Raw genomic sequence first — 20,463 nt, 5'->3', positions numbered from 1 at the left:
GTTTACACATGCAAACTTTTTTAAGTTTAATCGATTCCTACCTTCCAGCATTAACCATTTGTAAACTTATTTTAGCACATGAATATCACTTGCATGTGCCCTTCTGAAGTGCACTGAAATACTGCTTTCCTCTCTACTACTACTACTACTACGGTCAGTGACATAGTCCTGCAAACTGACCTTCGATTTTTTAATACTCCTGACTGCTTAAAATAATTTGCAGGTGCATGATAGAGAATAAATTGCTGGTTCAGTACTGCAATCACTGATAAACTCAGAGCAGAAGGATTATTAAAAAAAATGTGAAAATTGGTGAGAAACAAAATGATCTTTGAGGATGTTAAGAAAAATGCTGTATGCGAGGCAAATGTCATATAGTAGAAAAGCTTAATCACCTTAAAGGATGCTATGTTACATATATGCACTTACACTGGGGTAAGTTTTCTGCTCTCTGACTTCAGTCATGATGTTTTTGTTTTACTCTGTCCAGCTGCACACCTGAACAGCCACAACACACTCTTGCTTTCAACAAAATAGCTCTTGTTTCCTAACCCAGACCAAAAAAAACAAGTGATACTGAGGTAAATTACAATATGAGTTTTGTTTTCTGTCATAACCAGTAACATCCAGTGAAGTGGTGGATAAAGGAGGGAATGACAAACCCGTTACATTTTTTTTCAGAATACAGCATACAAAAACATATTGTTCAGTTCCCAATTTTATGTCTATATTGAATATACCCATAGCTATTAAGTTCTTTCATTATTAATACTGTACCTTGAAATGGATGCTTTTAGTCCACCCTAATTTCCTTTGTTTCTGGATCCTATGTCTGCACAATACAAACAACTTTAAATATACTATGAAAGCTCACCTTCACTTTGCTAAGACTTTCCTCTCCTTGATCCTCTTCATCACTTAAGTCTCTCTCCACCTCAGCCTTTTTCTCAAAATATTCTTGGAGCAGGTCTTTGAGTTGGGAGCTTCTGTGCATATCCACATCATCTGAACACAGGCTGCAGTTTCGGAAAGCCACACTGTATAGAGTTTAAATAGTGAGCTTTGGTCAACTATACATGCACATATAAGCAGATACAGCACTTTAAACATACATACAGTATATCACATGGAAGCTGTAACTTTTGATATTCTTAATTACCTGGGACCTGTCAACTTACATTTAAGGTCACATGTTATGCAGACATACTATTAAATCAAATGACAATTAAAGAAAAATAAATTATTAATACTCTCATGTCCAGTGAAACTATAGTGGCTACCATAAGAGACTTTTCTTACTCTAAGAATATTTTATCGTAAATATTTCAAGACAAATAATTTTAAAACTTTTAAACGTCTTCACCATAGAACAATATTCTGTTGCTCTGCTGAATAAAAATGTCACAGTTAGTAGAAACGTTACCTTCAGCTTCAGGAAAGGCATCTTTGTTCTTACCTTATTTTAACAAAAAAAAAAAAAAGTTTGTTTGCATCCAAAGTTTGGTAATATCAAAGTATTAAGAATGTGTTGCTTTACAATTTAGATATCTAGATTTGGTAATGGTTGACAGTTCATAGTCTGGGGTTCATGCAACTAACTTTAAAGTGATTTAAGATAATGATTTGAATTGCCAAGTTTCGCAGTGCAGAGTCCCAGAACATAGGGGTTAAATAACTGAAAACCCAGAATTACATATTCTGAAATTGTAACTGTTGGAAATATTCCCTTTTCCCAGATGTATGATGATCTTGGAGATGGTATAAGTCGTCCCCCCCCCACACACACACACACACACACACTGGGGACTGCAGACCAGCCTGTCTCCTATGCAAAAGCAAAAACAACTTTAAAAGGAGGAAAGTGATATTTGAATGAAACTGTACGAGAACAGCTAATCTTGAACATCACTTTTCTCTTTTAAACTTTTTTTGCAGGGAAACAAGCCCCCCCCCCTTGCATCTTCCAATGGGGGAGGCTTTTATATAAAGTAACTGAGATCTCCATACCTGAGAAAAAAGGGAATATCTTGAGAAATGGCCATCTTGTACTTAGTATATGTAACTCCATTTCTTTGTCCATTCAGTCTCCATATTTCGGGACTCACTTTAGTGGATCCCAACATTTCAAAGCGTTTCCTATTTGTTTTCTTTTCTATTTTCAGTCTTTTTTGGGACTCAGCACTGCAGTCCCAACAGTTTAACAGGGAGCTATGATTTAGGTATGTACATTTTGCACAGTTATCTGATAACTCCTTTCTGTGTACATCTAAAAATACATTTTAAGGAAAACCATTTCAGGCCTGTTCTTTTAGTTTTCACTTGCTATATATTTTAAGAACTTGGTGGTAATGCCCCACCAACCTAACATACCTCAGATCTCATTTGCCGCCACTGCGATCAAATGTAGATTGCGAGCTCTAAAGCTTTGGTTATAAATTTTTCAGCTAATTTTCACAAGTCAGTAAGTTTAACTTTCTTTAACTTTAGCTAGGTTTCTTTAACTGCCCTTTTAGTTTTTAGTAATTACTCTTTCCTCCCTTTAGCCCTTTTTACATACATTAGTTCTTATTTTCCTCGTATTCTTTGACTACTGTTAATACCATAGCTAATAGTTCTTCTCCTTTACTTCTTGTACTTTCATAGGACGTCTATTTACCATCTTTGGTAATTCTTTAATTTTTCAGTATGTCGGACAAACTGTCTGGCTTCAAGCAATGTGTTGCGTGCGCCCAAAAAATCCCCAGTTCGGATGGCCACACAGAGTGTGTATATTGTCTAGGCCCTAAACAACTAGACATTGATTGTGAGATATGCAAAGGTTTCAACTCCTGTGCACTAATAGAAAGAAAAAGTTGATACTTAGTGGTCTAATTCCTTCTAAATGTTCCTGTATGGCTGATGGGCTCAAACCCCAAGAAACAAGATAAGAAGGGTGATTCTGTTACCAAGGATTCTTGCAAGAAATCCCTGGATTGCCTTCAGCTCTATCTACAGAGCCACCAGCTAAAATTTCAAGAAAATTTGATCTTACTGTTTCGAATCTGAAGTTAAGACCCAAAAGATCCCACTGGATCTATTCTCCAGCTTTGATCTCAGAGCCTATCACATCCAGACTTCCTTTACCATTTCTAGAGCAGTCTCCTAGATGACATTCAAGGCCACCTTCTACTGCTTCCTCTTCAGTCTTCCAGGGGGCTATCTGAAGTATATGATGTGGGTAGGATGATGAGGAAGTTCCTCAGTATGCAAATTCAAATGGGAGTCCTCTCGGCTCCAACCCCACTGGATCCAGACAGCCTCTACAAAACCACACCACCTTCATATCTCTTTCTCAGATCCGTTTTTCAGTTTCTGAGCCATTGGATCTGAAAGCTTTGGGGTCGTCTTCCCCAGATACAAAGGTTTTGGAGTATTCGACTCCAATGGTTTCTTTGAGTTGCACGGCCTCTAGTACCTCTGAGCTGGATGACTTGGAGCTGAAGAGTTGGTGCCTTCCCTGAGTTGTTGAAGTCGACTAAGAAATTGTTGGAGATGTCTCTTCCCCTCGGAGCTTCAGAGTTAGACAGCTCGGCTTCAACTCCCTCTGAGTGGTTTGCCTGTGGGACAGCGGAAGCTGACAATTCGTGAGTATGCTTTGTCAGATCTATCGGTTTCCACTCCTCCAGGTGCTCTGCCTTCATGGTAGTGGATACAGTATTCTTTATGGCTAGAGTTCAGACAAACCTGCCCTCTTCAGATCAGATTTCCATGTCTCATTCGATTTTGCATCCAGAGCCTCTGGCCCAAACTAGTCTCCAGACAACCAAGCAGGGTATTGTTATCTCTTCGGACACCTCCTCAGAGTATACCACAGAGGAGGTTAGAATGTGCAAAAGGAGGCACTTAGCCTCTCTACAAGAATCTGTCACTGAAGACAATGATTTTGATGAGGAGGAAGGGTCCTCCAGACCACCACGTGATGATGTTTCCTTTTGTCGATATCTTGGAGTGCTTAAAACAAAGGGGTGGTTGGTCCCCAGATAAACCTTACCAAGAGGAATCAGTGTTTCTGGAGGCTTTTAGGGTTGGCCCGTCTACCTCCTGAGTGACTCTGCCTGCCAATGAGCTTATAGATTTAGTATCTTGGAGGGCATGGAAGGAGCCAGACACAGTTCAGCCTATACCTAAGAGACCAGACAAGATCCTTGTGCCACATAAAGAGTAACCACACTGGCATAAAGGAGTACCTGTTGATGCCATGGCTATTGTGGCAGCCATGAGAAACAAACCATTGGAAGAGAGTTCCTCTGTCCATTTCCCTAACAGGGAGTCTAAAGCACAGGACACATTTGGGAAACGTGTCTATACTTCAAAGACCTTCGCTCTCAAGTCACTGTATTATTTGGCACATTTTACCTGACTTCAGAGATATTTGATCAAAGAGCTTACAAAATCTCTCTCTGAGTCCATATCTTCCGAGGAAGGGAATAGCATTTCCTCCCAGCTGGCCATCCTTCTATATTGAATTAGTCCATGAGGCTGATCTCTCATGCTGCTGAAGGTACCTCATGGGTGGCAGGTTCAGGAATTTCCATTAGAAGACATGCCTGGATGCGATTTTGTGGAACCCTTCAAATCTTTTTTCGTCAATGCACCCTTAGACGGAGGCTTGTTGTTTGGTTCCAAAGTGAAAGACACTCTCTCTAGGTGCAAACAGGAAAGGAAAACCACCTCTGCTGTGGGTGTACATTTTTCTACTCCTCAACAGTCTTTTTTCTAGAAAGCCACAAGGTGGTAGAAAAATGTGGTTTAAGAAATCTTAGGATCCCTTTCTAGATACACGTGGAGTAGAGTTCCCCCAGGGGCGGGGGGATTTAAATGGAAGACTTATTCCTTCTCAGAAAGACACCATCAGCACTCCTGAATGAAGGCCTGTCCGTCCTTCTCCAGAGGCAGTCAGGGGCCGTCTATTCTTACACCAGACAACCTGGCTAGATATCACAAAAGATTCATGGGTGTAGAGGATAAAATCCAGAGGTTACATCATACCATTTTCCCACCCCCCTCCATCAATTCTGAAGAAAATCCCAAATGTTCCACCCAATCAGAAGGAAGCGGTGGCACTATAAATAAAAAAGCTGCTAGAGGATAATATCCAGAGGTAATATCATACCATTTTCCCACCCGCCCATCAGCTTTGAAGAAAATCCCAAATGTTCCACCTAGTCACAAGGAAGCAGTGACACTAGAAATACAAAAGCTGCTAGAAAAAGAGAGTCATCCAAGTGGTTCTCCCCAGATCAGACAGTCCGGAACTTTTTCAAGATTCTTTTTAGTGCCAAAAATGATAGGGGACTAGAGACCAATTTTGGATCTCAGCAAATTAAATCAATCGGTTCAATAGACAAAGTTCCAGATAGTCATAGCTCAGTCCAGTCTGTCCTTTCTGCACAAGGATGTGCATGACAGACCTTCAAGATGTGTACTATCATGTCAAAAAATGAACAGGCAGTCCAGAAGATATCTACAATTTTGGCTGGGAGCTAGTCATTACCAGTTCAAAGTGCTGCCCTTTGGTCTCTCCACAGCCATGAGGGTTTTCACCACGTGCAAGGCAGTCATAGCAGCTCACCTGAGAATGCTGGGATTCTGAGTCTTTGCTGGGATTCTGAGTCTTTCCATATCTGGATGACTGGCTCCTGACTGCTCCACCCAGGCATCAACTAATTCAAGCAAGGGATTACTTACTCCAGCTGTGCTCTTGTCTGGGAATGTCTGTTAACTACAACAAATCTCAGCTCAGTCCAACTCAAACTTTGGAATTCATCAGTGCTCATTTTAATAAAGCCACTCAATTGGCTTCTCTCTCTCTGTCTTGGATACAAGCTATTTAATTCCAGGTCAAAAAGATTGTTCAGAATTCTTCTTTTCCAGCTTGTCTGATACTCCAAACTTTGGGATCCAAGTCAGCGGCAATCACCCTTGTACTGCTAGCCAGGTTCCATATGAGAAGCCTTCAATGGACACTCGTAACTCAGTGGTATATTCTCCAACACCCTTTATCCAGGCCAGTCAAAATAACTCAAGCTTGCAAGAATTATCTACTCTGATGAATCCACTCCAATCAAATACAAGAAGGCCATCTCTTTCTTCTCCCTCAACCCAAGGTCACAGTGACCATGGATGTCTTTCAGATGGGGGGGGGCACTTCTTGGGAAGGACAATTGAAGGCACGTGGTCCCCGAAGAGGCCAACATGCATATCAACTGTCCTGGAAATGAGAGCTGTCCTCCTAGCATTGTAGGCTTCTCAAGACATTCTCCCAACTGGGACTATCGCGATTCAGATGGACAATATGTTGGTGGTCTGGTACATCAACAAACAAGGTGGAAACAGATCTAACCTTCTTTGTCAAGAAGCTATGACAGTATGGAAATGGGTCATCTCCTAAAATCGCTTTCTGATAGCAATGCACAACCTGGGGAAGTTCAATATGACTGTAGATAAATTAAGCAGATCCACTCTGATGCCTCACAAGTGGTCTCTCATATCAATATGGCAGAGATGAGTTTTCGTCGATGGGGCCCAACCATGCTGCTACCTTTTCTCATCTCCCCTCAACAGGAAGTGCAGCAGGTTCTTTCTCCTGATCTCCCCACTGGGGGAGTCACCAAGGGATGCTCTACTTCACACTTGGCCCTCCAGTCTCCTTTATGTTTACCTCCTGTTACCCTTCATTCCCAAGTTTCTCCAGAAAGCATCTCGATTAAAGAGCACAGTTATCCTCATTGCCCCTTATTGGCCTTGTCAGATCTGGTTTCCCTTCCTTTGGGCTCATCTTCTACATCTGTCCTTACTGGATTATGGACCCACCCCCAGACCTTCTGTCTCACTTGACGGTTCTGACTCATCTGGATGTTTCAGGCCTCACGTTGACTGCATGCTTTCTCCAGTTTCGTTGATTGCTAGACAGCCCAGGCTCTCCTCTCCCATCTGTCATATTCTGTTATCTTCCCATTAAGCTTCCACTAGAAAAAAATATAAAAGCAAATGGGAAATCTTGTTTTTTGGGCCCATAAAAAGAATTTAGACCCTTTTTCAGTACCAATTTCAAAGGTTCTTGACTATTTAGCTACAATTTTCAATGATGATGCTAGCGCATCATCTATCAGAGTACAATTAGTAGACATTTCCAACTTTCATATAGGAGTAAATAGTTCTACTTCAGCTTCATCCAAGTTTTGTAAAGCCTTTCTCAGAGAAACCTACCTACTTAGACTGCCTCTAAAGTGTCCTACTCCTCCTTGGGATTTAAATATTGCTCTTCAGGCTCTGACACAACCTCCCTTTAAACCCTCGGCTAAGTATGATCTGAAGTTTTTGACCTGGAAAACTATTTTCCTAGTTGCTATCACCTCTGCCAGAAGAGTGTCTGAACTTCAAGCACTGTCTGCTTGTTGTGTCTTTCGGCTTTTCCCAGTTAGGGGTCGCCACAGCGGAACTGCGGTCCGCTAATGATTGGCAGTAGATTTTTACATGGCGAGTTGCCAGCCCTGACGCACAACCTTCAACGAAGGTACGCCCATTCACGCATGTCTCCACGCAGAAGACGCTCTAGCTGAGAATCGGACCGGACAGCGTCTTACTGTGAGGCAACAACGCTACCGCAGCACCACCACCGCAGCTAACTTCAAGCACTGTCTTCTAAACTTCCTTATTTAATTTTTCACTAGGATAGGGTTTCTTTATGGACCAGTCTTTACTTCTTACCAAAGGTGGCGTTGGAATCTAGTATTAATCAGGTCAGCAAGCTCCCAGTCTTCTTTCTTCTCAAACAAGGAGAATATATGTTGCATCTTTTGTATGTTTACAGTTACGTTTCTGCTTTCACAGAAGCAAAGATCTGAGAAAACCTGAACAATTGTTTTCTTCCTTTTCTGATTCAAAACTAGGCAAATCAGTATATAAAGCGACTCTGGTCAAATGGTTGACTGATTGCATTACCTCAGTTTATGAGAAAGTGGGTTTGCCTTTACCAAAGCCGCCAAGAACCCATTCCATGAGGTCTATGGTGACTGTCAGCCTTTTTGTCTAGAACTTCCTTGGATGATATTTGTGCAGCTGCAGCCTGGGCTAATCTTCACACATTTACACCTTTACTGCTCATTACAAATTAGATCTGGTCTCTAGGGGAAGAGCAGTCTTTGGCAAAGCTGTGCTCCATAATATCCTTCCTTAGAGTCCTCCTGGGATTTAGGTAGCTGAAGACTCTGTCCCAACAGTCGAGGAATTAATAAAAATGACAACATCGGATAAAGTTATGTACTTAGTCACCATAACATTCCATCTGTGTTGCCCATTTTCATTCTTCCTTAACTTCCCACCCACCTACTCCCAACCTTGCTTTACTCTTGGAGAGACTGAAGAGTATTGGAGGAACCTCTGTCCCCTGCTTGAGTTCCAGCTTCTGCTCTTTTCATAATTTCCACTGCTCTAGGAACCAAATGGGCAGCAAACTAGAACAGAGGTATGTTACGCTAGTGGGACACTATGGGTAAAGGGAGGAGCTTGAGAGTTCAAGTATTCTACGATCTGGAAGAAGTGGCAGAGTTGGATCAGAGGATCATTCCCAAACCCAACTGTTGAGGAAGAATGAAAATGGACAACACAGACAGAACATTATGGTAAGTAATTAGTGGATGCTGTCTACAAAAATATTATAAGATATGTTATTTAAACCTATTACATTACCTTTAGTCCTTTAAATTTTAAGGTGAACTAGGCCAAGTATTTCAGCTTTTTTGTTTAATTTTATAACTGTTTAACACATGTAGAGACCCTAACATATAAAACACATATTGTGTGTGTGGTTATACTTTTTAACTTCTCATGCAATATTTAAGGCAAATAAAGCAGATATGTTTTGTGGAAGGTTTATACCTGGATGGCATTAGGTGTCAGCTGCTTGTACAGCTTTTTAAAGGCTTGGGAATTCTGGAAGCAGTGAAAGCAATACTGCTTCACTTAGCACACAGAACCATTTCTGCCTATTATTCACTGCCCTTGGTGAAAGTACTAATAATAACTAAGTAATGCATGATGTTCAGGTGCGGATAATGCCATGATTTACTCAGGCTGATTGTAGGTTGTCTTGCTTTCATAACAAAACAAAGTCAGACACACGTAAACGTGCACTACCCATACTCAAACATCATTTAAAAAAAAAATTCTTACCTTATTGTAATGTTCAACTTAATCTCGGTTTAATTTCTTCTTAGACACTATGTTGTCCTGGAACACCTTAGTGTGTATTTACTGCACATGCATATGACAAATGTAGTACATTTGTATTAGTACCATTTGTGACACTTTATTCTTAAGTAGTTACTAGCCATGTGGACCTATAGCACTGTGAAGCCTAGCCAAATTTTCCAATCATCCCAGAGCACTGTCTAGTTAAGCGACTTGCTCAAGGTTGCACAGCAAGCAAATGAAGGCTGAGGGAATCAAACCCTGTTTATTTCTGTAATATGTATGCAGCTGGCTGTTTGCATAAGGACACTTCTATATTAATTAGTAAACATTTTATTAATTAGTATACTAGCATACCAGAAAACTAGCACTATGTTTACTCAACTAGTGATCTAGTAGTCAGTATAACAGTACAATACTATATTAGCAAATAAAAAGTATACATTTGCTTGGAAATTGCCGGCAAACCTGGAAAACAAAGCAGTGACCATTGGATTGGAAAATATCACTCTATATTCCAGTTCCAAAAAAAAACAAAGCAATGCCAAAGACTATTTTACATCTGCTGACCAGTATAATCCATCTGAGCTATGCATACACTCTTTCGTGGAAACCCAAGGAACAAAGTTCTACAATAAGTTCATACAAGCTTAGAAAGCACAAAAGCAAGGAGATGACCAGTTTACAAAGCAGAATAAGATGTCAGTGAAACATGTGGGTTAAAAAAAGAAGTTATGTTCTTACCATAATGTTCTGTCTATCTTCATTCATTCTTGACTGTTGGGTTTCGGTTCCATCAGACTCGGCCATTGTATCAAGCTCGCGCCAGCCAGAAACTCTCGATCTAAGGCTACCCATAATTCCTCTCTTCCCTTCCTTTCAGATCGAGTTTTGTCCATAGAAATAAAATGTGGAAGCTGTGTCTGAGAAACTGCCCTAACTATGAAACCAGGACTATTTCTGAACCTCCCAGAGTCTTTGTAGGGGGTTGGAGGGTGGTATGTCAAGAATGAATGAAGATTGACAACACAGATGGAATGTTATGGTAAGAACATAACTTCATTATCTGATGTTGTCAATCTTCATTCATTCTTGACTGCTGGGACAGAGTCCCTAGCTACTTTATGTCCCAGGAGTCCCTACAGAAGGATGTTCCTGAGCACCATAGAGCCAAAGGATGCTCTTCCCCTGGAGACCATATCCAATTTATAATGAGTGATAAAGGTATGAGGGGTAGCCCAGGTGGCCGCTGAGCAAATGTCATCCATAGAGGCTCTAGAATGAAAGGCTACTGAAGTGGAAACTGATCTGGTAGAACGAGCTTGACCTTAGTTGATAGGTTCAGCTTATTTTGGTCATAAACCAAGGTGATGCAATCTCTCAACCATTTCGATAAAGTAACTTTGGAAAAGTACAGTTGTGTACACTTACCATAAATGTAGATGTTAGAGTGTATTCACTGTTGCAGTCATTACATTTGGGTAATCTGCTGGCAGGTTGCCCTCAGCTGGCCTGAATAACAAAGTCTTGGGTCCTGTGTCGGTTGCTGTCTTCTCTTCCATGACGTCAGATCGTCAGGGGTATAAAAACATGCAGCCAACGCCATTTTAATCAGTTTTTCTTGCCCCAGATGTCAGGTGCCCCCAAATGGGGAGCAAAAATATATATAAATAAACTGTAAATATATAAATGCACCTTAGAAACATAAAATTTACCTTCAACTAAAAGCAAATACACCACAAAGGCTTTTGAGTATAGTGAAGGAAAGAAAAGGTATAGAGTGGGGGGTGGCGGGTGGGTAACCCGTACTGCAACAGTGAAAACACTCGAACATCTACATTTATGGTAAGTGTACACAACTGTACTATGTTCTTCGTGTTTCACTGTTGCAGTCATTACATTTGGGTAGAATCCCAAAGCTATGGATGGGAGGATGGAACTAAACAGCATTAGGAGCAGCTATAAGGCCCTGCAGGACTGCAGTGGCAAAGTCTGCCGTGGATTTAGAGAAGACAGATAAATGATAATGCTTTGTGAACACATGAACAGAGCTCCAAGTAGCAACTTCTAGAATGTATTTGGTTGGGACCCCTCTGAGAAAAGCTGCTGAAGTAGAGGCAGCCCTGGAGGAATGGGATCTGATCCCCTTGGGCACAGGTTTACCATGGTGCAAATAGCAGAAACAAATGCAGTGGCTTATCCATTTAAAAATAGTCTGCTTTGATATAGCCTTCCCCTCTGATCCTGCAGCAAAAGCTACCAGTAGTTTCTCAGACTTCCTTAGAGATTTTGTCCTGTTTGAGTAGAATCTTAGTTGTCTGTGTACATCCAATGAATGCAGAATCTGCACCCCCTTGTTCTGCAGATTTGGGAAAGTTGGTAGGTGAATGATCTGGTTAACAGCCACACTGGATACCACCTTAGGCATAAAAGAAGGATTGGTCCTGAGGGCCACCCTGTCCAGGTAAAATATAATGAAAGGCTCCACTGCCATGAGAGCCTGTAGTTCTGAAACCCTTCTTGCTGAAGTGACTGCCAAAAGAAAAGCTGTCTTCCAAGATATACATTTTATATCTGCAGTAGCTGCTGGTTCAAAAGGAGGCAGGGTGAGTTTTTCTAGCAGACAACTGAGGTCCCATGCAGGAGTTGGTGTTCTCCTGGGAGGCCTTAAGTTTTTGGCCCCTCTGAGATACTGTTTAAGCAGTGGATGAGAAAAGAGGGGAGGCTCTGTGTTGTAATGAGCCAAGATGGCAGAGGCATGGATTTTTATTGAAGAAAAAGATAGGCCCTTGTCAAGCATCTCAGTTAAGTATTGCAAAATCTGAGGAATATTGGGCTTTGCTGTGTCTATTCCTTGTGCTTGGTTGCAAGCACAGAATCTCTTCCAATTATCAGCATAAGATTTTCTAGTACTAGGCCTTCTGGCTTCCAAAATGACATCCATCACAGGTTTACTGACAGATGTGGTTTAAATAATCAGTTGATTAGCCATGCTGCAAGATTCAGAGTTTGGAGCGGAGTGTGGAGAATTTGATAGTTCTGCTGAGACAGTAAATGAGGTGTTTGAGGCAAGTACCATTGAGGAAGGTGTGGCATATTCCTTAGAAGCGGGTACCAGTGCTGGTGAGGCCAGTCCGGAGCAATTAGGATAATTTTTGTTTTTTCCTGTCTGACTTTTAGTAAGACCTTGGAGAGTAGAGGCAGAGGGGCGAAAGGCATAGACTGACAGGTTTTTCCAGCTGAAGGATAGAGCATCCACTTCCAATGCTTTTTTGTGATGAGTTCTTGTGCAGAATTTGTCCAACTGATAGTTTTGGGGAGAGGCAAATAGATCTATGTCTGGGCTCCCCCATTTCTGTGTTAACATGCTGAAGATTTGTGGATCCAGTTTCCATTTGTGCGGATCCATATGATTTCTGCTTAGGTCGTCTGCCAGAGTATTTTGCTTTCCTGGCAGGAACTGAGCTTGAAGATGTATTTGGTAAGTCAAGGCTGTGTTCCACAAGGCCATGGCTAGCCTGCAAAGGGGATAGGAATGGGCACCCCCCTGCTTGTTTATGTACCACATAACTGTGGTGTTGTCTGTCTTTATCAGTAGTTGTCCTAAATGAAGTCCTTGAAGGCTGTCAGAGCATTCTGAACAGCCAGCATTTCTTTCTGGTTGATATGCAGATGCATTTGATTTTGGCTCCATTTGCCCTGAATGCATCTCCCTGCCAGGTGGGCCCCCCAAGCATAGTCTGATGCGTCTGTAGTTAGGGTTTGGGTGGCAGGGGGTAGAGTGAATGACAATCCCTTGTTTTGGTGACATGTCTTTGCCCACCAAAGAAACACCTGTTGTAGGCAGGGAATGAGAGGAATCATTGTTTCCAGGCTGTGACAATGTTGACTCCATAAACTTTTTGGGTACCATTGAAGTTTCCTCATATGCAGTCTCGCATATGGAATTAGTAGAATGCAGGATGCCATGAACCCCAAAGCCTGCAGAATTTGTGTTGCAGATAACTGGGTTTGTATTGCCATTTGTTTGAAGTATGTTGTCAATTGCATTTGTTTGTCTGGCGTGAGGTAAGCCATCTGGGCAGTTGTATTCAAGCTTGCATCCAGGAATGTAATTATTTGCGAGGGTAACAGTTGTGATTTCTTTTAGTTTATGGTGTACCCTAGGCATGCTAAAAGCCTTTTTACAAACGCCAGATGTTGAAGAAGTGTGTCCTTGTCCTCTGCCTGAATGAGACAATCGTCCAGATAAGGATAAATTTGAATGTTTGTCTGCAGAATGCAATTACTGGTGCCAGGCACTTTGTAAAGACCCTGGGCGCAGTAGATAAGCCAAAGGGCAGTGCAGAGAATTGGTAATGCAAAAAAACCTGCTTTGAAGCGGAGGTATCTTCTGCATGATTCTCTTATTGGGATATGCAGGCATGCCTCTTAAGTCTAGAGTTACTAACCAAGCATTCTTGCCTAGCATAGGCAGTAGCTGTTGTAAAGTCAGCATTTTGAATTTTGGAATGTCCAGGAACGTGTTCAGAATCGATAGGTTCAGTATTGGATGCCATGAATCGTCTTTTCTGGGTACCAGGAAAAGTCTTGAATTAAATCCTTGTCCTTTTTCCTTTTCTGGTACCGGCTGAACAGCCCCCATATCCATGAGGGACATGACTTGTTTCTGGGCCTCTGCCCACTGGTTTTGTGGCAGCTCCGGCCATCCGTTTGGAATTGGCAAAGTATGGAAATGAAATCTGTACCCCTGGGATACTATGTTTAATACCTACTTGTCCTGGGTAATTAACTGCCAATTTTGAGCATGAAGTGCTAGTTTTCCCCCCAAGGGGGCTGCCAAAAGATAAGTGCTTGGAGATGGTAGAGGAAAGTCATTGAGACTGCTTACTGTAGGGTTGTGCTTTGTTTCCTCCAGATTTGGAGGTGGAGGCACCCCATTGCTTTCACCTGTAAAGAACCCTGTGATTGATATCTGGAGCCTTTTGAGCGCCTGGGTTTGCCCTGAGTGGCTCTGTTGGACACAGGAAAGGAGCAATTTGTAGTAGGCCAGTGCCTACTGAACCTGGGTGGCTGCACTTGCAAGAAATGTTTTACAGTTTGCATGGATTTAGCTTTGTCTTCCATTTTCTTTAAAACCTCTTCTGTCTTATTACCAGAGTATCATGCTGCAAAGGGGCATCCAACAATTTAGCTTTAACATGATCAAGAAGATTTTGCTCCTTGAGCCAGGCATGCCTTCTAATCACAGATCAAGTAACAGCGGCCCTACAAGAGGCCTCCAAGGAATCAAAACCACATTGCAAAGTATGCTTTCCAACCTGTTCTGCTAAATGCAATAAATCCTGTAACTCTATTTTCTACACAATCAGAAATCAACATCATTTTCTGTTTCAGTAAGCCCATAACATGCTGTTGATATTTAACCATATGAAACTGGCAGTTTAAAGCCCTGATTGCCATCTATCTTACGCCATCTATCCAGTGCTCTGGAATCTCTATCAGAAGGGGTAGGATTTTTGGCTGTAGAAGCCTTAACACCCTTGGGACCCTGAGGAAATAGTCCCAGGATCAGCAGCAGGATTTTTGAAAAGAAATTTGTGGGAGTCAGGAACCCTGTAATATCTGTCTGGCTTACTAGGAGCCGGAGGGCAGGGAATCAGGAGCCATGCTTGATTCCGAAAACACATCATCAACAATGTCTAATACAGGAGGTATTGCCAAAGGTCTATGCTGAGGAAGAAGAAGGAAATACCTATGCCTCTTTTTTGATTCAGAGAAGTCCTGACTCTTCCAGTGAAAATGTTTATGCAAAGTCTCTCCAAAAGAGTAAGCCTCAGGAGGAGATGCAGATGGGATGGATTCCTCTGCATCAGAATCCTCATAGAGTGGAATAGAAAATTCCTGATCAGAAGAGGAATCAAAAGAAATGGAAACCTGACCTGAAGATTCATAATCAGTGCCTTGCCTATGTCTCTTAACAGGGCGGGGGGGGGGGGTTGGTGGCTTTGGGAACCCCTGATCAAGGTAATTAAATCCTCAGCCATTTTGATCATTTGTTTTTTAGGCACTGTGGCCTGAGCACGTGGCTCATGCGTCATTTTTTTTAGACATAAATGTTGTTCTTGATCTTGTTTTTGTTGCTGGCATCGGTTTCATGTAAAAATGTTGAGGCCTGAAAACACCCTCATGCCTGCTCAGCGGCTCTGGACCCATTTAAAGGAGAGACATCCGCGGGTTCAATATTTTGCGAATCTCGCGGCATACTGGACTCCGAATGGGTCTCGCTAAAGGCCTGCGACTCAAAAGTAGCAGGTATCAGGGGCTGCAAAAGCTCCTCTAGTACCGGAGAACTGGCGACTGGCTTAGGAGAAGCTTCGTCGTCAGTTTTGGACCTTGACGGTCTGTCTCCTTCCTTGCGTTATTTGTGAACTCCGGTAGTCAGATTGCTAACCGATGACATTTCAGGGTAGTTAAAAATTGAACCAAAATATTTAGAAGCAAAAATATACCGACGCTTAACAGTGCATTGGTTAAATTTAGCACAAAACCGACAGCAAGGCACGTTGTGATAAGGGCCTAGGCAAGGAATACAGTACAAATGAAAATTCTTATGAGGTATTTTCTTCCCACAAGTAATGCAATTATTAACTTTTACTGACATCGGTAAGGAGCAAGAAAACATTTCCCCAACAGGGTACTTAGCTTTAGTTTGAAGACTTCGGTTCTGAAACTCGAATACAAAAATTTCAGGAGTCGGCCAACCAGCACTTGCGAACTGCTTCTGCTTCAGGCACCACGCGGCAAGAAAGACGGATTAAAATGGCGTTGGCTGCATGTTTTATACCCCTGATGACCCAACATCATGGAAGAGGAGACAGCAACCGACGCAGGACCCAAGACTTTGTTATTCAGGCCGACTGAGGGCAACCTGCCAGCAGATTACCCAAATGTAATGACTGCAACAGTGAAACACGAAGAACATCTGGCTTGTTTAGCAGAGTGCTTGAAAAGGACAGGAACAATTAGTCTGACTTCCTAAATGATTTCGCTCTAACCAAGTAAAAGTGTAATTGTCTGTGTACATCCAACAAATGCAAACAATATTCTCCTTTGAGAAGTTTGAGAAGAAAACTGGTAGGTCTATGGATTGATTAATATTTGAGTCCGATACTAATTTGGGTAGAAAACAGGGGTTAGTTCTAAGTGATACTCTCTCTCTCTGAAAAGTGATATATGGACTGTTCACACACAAAGCCTGCAATTCTGATATTCTCCTGGCTGATGTGATGGCTACCAGGAATAGGGTCTTCCAAGATAAAAATTTGATGCCACGGGAGGCTGCTGGCTCAAAGGGCGGACGGACCAAGCTTTGCAAGACTAGCGTTAAATTCCAAGGTTCAATGGGTTCTTTAAAAGGTGGTTTCAAATGTAAAATGCCCTTTAAGAAGGTTTTACAGAGGCGATGAGACATTAAGGAAAGGTCATCGAAGCCATTATGAAAATATGAAATAGCAGCTAGATGAACTCTAATAGTTGTAGCTGAGGCTCCCGATTGGAATAAGGTTGATAAGTATTCTAATACCATATTAATAGAGGCTGAGAATGGGTCAATTCCTTCTCCATAAGACCAAAGCACAAATCTGTTTCATTTACTAAGGTAAAGTTTCCTGGTGGAAGGTTTATGAGACGCCAGAAGTATTTTTTGTATTGGGGAGGACAGATTATTCTCCCTGGCAATCACTGGAAGTGGAGATACCAAGATGTCAGCATGAGACTTTGTAGGCTGGGAATGGACCAGTCCCTGAGGTCTGGAGTTGGAACCAGAGTCCACGGGTGATGAACTAGATGAGGCCAGAAAAAAGAGAACCGGACTTGATGGGGCCAATAAGGTGCAATGAGGATTACTGTGCTTCTCAATCATTAGGCTTTTTTCAAAAACTGGGGAATTAAGGTGGAAAGGCATAAAGTACTCCTGGGGCCCAATCGTGTAGGAGAGCATCTCTCGGGAACTCCCCCTGGGGAGGGGGGCAGGGCAAAGTAGCTGCTGCATTTGTAGGTCATGGGAGAGGCAAACAGGTCACAGCAAGGCTGGTCCCATCAACGAAAGATCTTTGTCGCCACCTTGAAACTGAGAGACCACTCGTGAGGCAGGAGACTGCATCTGCTCAGTTTGACCTCGATCACGCTGGAATTCCCTGGAATGTGCATTGCTATCAGAAAGCGGTTGGAGGCGATCGCCCATTGCCACACTCTTAGGGCTTCCCGACAGAGGGTGGGATCTAGTACCCCCCTGTTTGTTGCTGTACCAGACCACAGATATGTTGTCTGGCTGGATAGCAATTGTCCCCAAAGGGAGGGCAGATTGAAATGCTTGAAACGTCAAGAGCACCACCCTCATTTCTAGGATGTTGATATGCAAAATGATCTCTGAGGGGAACCAAATGCCTTGGACTGTCTTTCCCTGATAATGACCCCCCCCCCCCCAATTAGGGATGCATCTGTGGTCACTATGGCCTTGGGATGGGAGGGGGAGAAGGGTCAACTCCATAATTCGTCTTCTGGCTTCATCCACCAACACAGATCCTGCTTGCATTGGCTGGTTCTGCAGATTGGGTAGGACATTGGTTGCGTTAATAGAGACCACTGTGATGTCAGGAGCCACTGAAGTAGCCTCATGTGGTACCTTGATAGAGGAACCAGGGTGATTGTCGCTACCATGGACCCCAGAAGTTGTAAGACTAAAGGAACTGGGACTTTGTCTTCACAGAGTATCACTTGAAGCTGTGACCTCAACCTCTGTAGTCTGTGCAGAGCAGCCAGGCAGGATTTTGTGTTGAATGTTGCTCGATGAATTCTAAGTCTTGTGTGGGGGACAGTTTTGACTTTTTGCCGTTTATTGAAATGTCTAAGAAGTCTGCCATCTTCAGAATGGAGTCCAATGCATGAAGCAATAGATGCCTGGTGGAGGCGATGAGGAGTCAGTTGTCTAAATACGGAAACATGCGGAATCCTTGTAGCCTTAGGTGAGCTGCTACCACTGCCATGCATTTGGTGAACACCCTGTGGGCTGTGGTGAGACCAAAGGACAGTGCTCGAAATTGGTAATGACAGTCTCCCAGCCGGAAGCAAAAGTACCTTCTGGACAGTTTGTCCACATCCTGAAGATCTATAGAGCACATCCAATCATCTTTTTCCAGAAAAAGAAGGATCGACTGTACCGCGACCATCCGGAATTTTGTCTGTTGAACAAACTTGTTCAAAACACTGCGGTCTAGAATTGGCCTCCAGTCCCGTCTTTTTTAGCACTAAAAAGAATCTTGAGTAAAATATGGGTCCTATTTGGTCTGGTGGGACTATTTGGATGACTTTTTTTTGAAGCAGCTTTTGGATTTCTAGTGCTGCTGTATCCCTCTGACTGGGTAGAACACCAGAGATTTGTCTTTGTGGTCTTGGATGAAGTTCGAAGGGGATGTTGTAACCTCTGGTAATTATGGTCTACACCCAGGAATCTGATGTTATTGAGTGCCAGGCAAAGTGGTAAAGAGAGAACCTTCCCCCGACTGTTTCCAGAGTTAAGCAAATGGGCCACTGCTTAGAAGCGCTGGTAGGGTTGTCCAGAGAAAGAATCCCTGCAGCCTGATTACGTGGGCCTCCTCTACCATGGGGGGAGAAATTCCTGAGGAGTTCCCCCCCTCTGTCCCAGGAGGAAAACTCACCACGTGTACCCCAAAAAGGCCCTTGGAACTTCCTGAACCACATCTTTCCACCCCACAGATTGCTGGAATAAGGTCATTGAGGAGTGGGAAAATGCACACCAACAGCAGAATGGGTCTTTCCATCCTTCTCACACCTGGCTAATGTGTCTCTGACTTTTGGGCCAAACAAAGAGGTAGCATCAACCAGAGAGTTGAAAAAGGAAGAATTGAAAGGGTCCACGAAGTCACATAAGCACATCCAGGCATGACGCCTAATGGCAACGCCTGTATCCGTGCCCTAGCCATCCTTTCAGCTGTGTGTGCAATAAGCCGCATGGAAGAGTCCAATATCGATTCTAGGGTCGAAAGCTGAGAGGCAACCATATTGCGTACCTCGTCAGACACTGGCCCTGCAAATGTTCCTGAGAGCTCAGTTAATAGGCCCCTTTGAAGAAGCGTAAAATGTGCCAAGAAATTAAACGACCATATGGCAAAGATCGTTGAATGATAGACCTGCTTCCCGAATGTGTCCATCTTCCGAGACTCTCAGTTTGGAAGATGAACAGCAGGACTCTTCTCTGAGAGTTCCTTCTTTGTGGCTACCGCCGCTAGCACCACAGCATCTACCACTAAACCTTTAGACCAGTGGGGCTGATCTGGCGCAGAAAGAAATTTGTCCGGTCTGCGGGGGATAGGCTCTTTAGTGCCAGGGGCCTTCCAAGCATGTTGCACGATGAGTCTGACCAATTCATCGGCAGGTGGGGTCGCCCAAGAAGTGGAAGGTCAGACACAAAAAGCCTGCAAGAAAACATATTCCTCGGAGAAGGATTGGTAGAACTTAATCACCTCTCTGTTTCAAGATTTCCAGGATGTCTCTGAAGGAGACATCTTCAGGGGGTGACCGTGGGGACCCCCTTCCCCTTCATCGTAGCCTGTACCCTCAGTGAGAGATTCTTCCAGAGAATCTATGTGCTTCCTCTTGCATGATCTCTTATGGGGTGTCTTCTCAAGGGGAAGGTCTGAGGAGGACTATGAGGAGAGGGTACCCTGCAGCAGGGTGTCTTGCTGCTCTTGTGCCAGCTGCCCCAATGTAGCAGTGCCAACTGCGAGCCTGCTGAGGCGAGAGCTCTCTCCATAACCTAGAAGGCAGGTCCACCTGAAGAGGGATGGGAGCCCGAAACTGGGGTCACACCACACTCCGACAAGCCCACCTCCAGAGAAGGAGCCCTGAGAGGACTTGGAACTGCCAAAGTACCTGAAATCTTAGACGAAGCTGTGGGGAAAAAAAAAAAAAATAAATAAAAAAATCGGTGCCGAACTAAGGATCCCTGAGCCAACAGCCAAGTCACAGTCCCGTGGGTAGGTCGGCTCTGACTGAGCCGAGGACTACAGAGTGGGTACTGGAACCAAGGTGAGGTCCACCATCTGTACTGAAGTAGTTGGCACCAGGAGGACATCGAAATCGTAGGCCCCAAGACCTGTGGAGAGGTTGAAGGAGGAAGATAAGTTGGAGTCCTTGGAGAGTTGACCTCGG

The 20,463-nt window shown here is 43.2% G+C and overlaps 1 protein-coding gene across 2 annotated transcripts in view; it reads right to left on the bottom strand.

Moving 5' to 3' along the window:
• The window catches only part of RECQL4 (RecQ like helicase 4), a 913,040-nt gene that overhangs the window by 127,845 nt on the left and 764,732 nt on the right, over positions 1-20,463 (bottom strand). For both annotated transcript variants that reach the window (XM_044068076.1, XM_044068075.1), the window contains exon 23: positions 875-1,037. In XM_044068076.1, the coding sequence (XP_043924011.1) occupies positions 875-1,037 (163 nt within the window). The remainder of the gene's footprint in view (positions 1-874; positions 1,038-20,463) is intronic.

This window comes from Protopterus annectens, chromosome 4.part0 (genome assembly GCF_019279795.1).
Source record: "Protopterus annectens isolate FY-2018-M chromosome 4.part0, PAN1.0, whole genome shotgun sequence".
In the NCBI taxonomy this organism is placed as follows: Eukaryota; Metazoa; Chordata; order Ceratodontiformes; family Protopteridae; genus Protopterus; species Protopterus annectens.
This window is presented reverse-complemented; position numbering and strand designations above follow the sequence as displayed.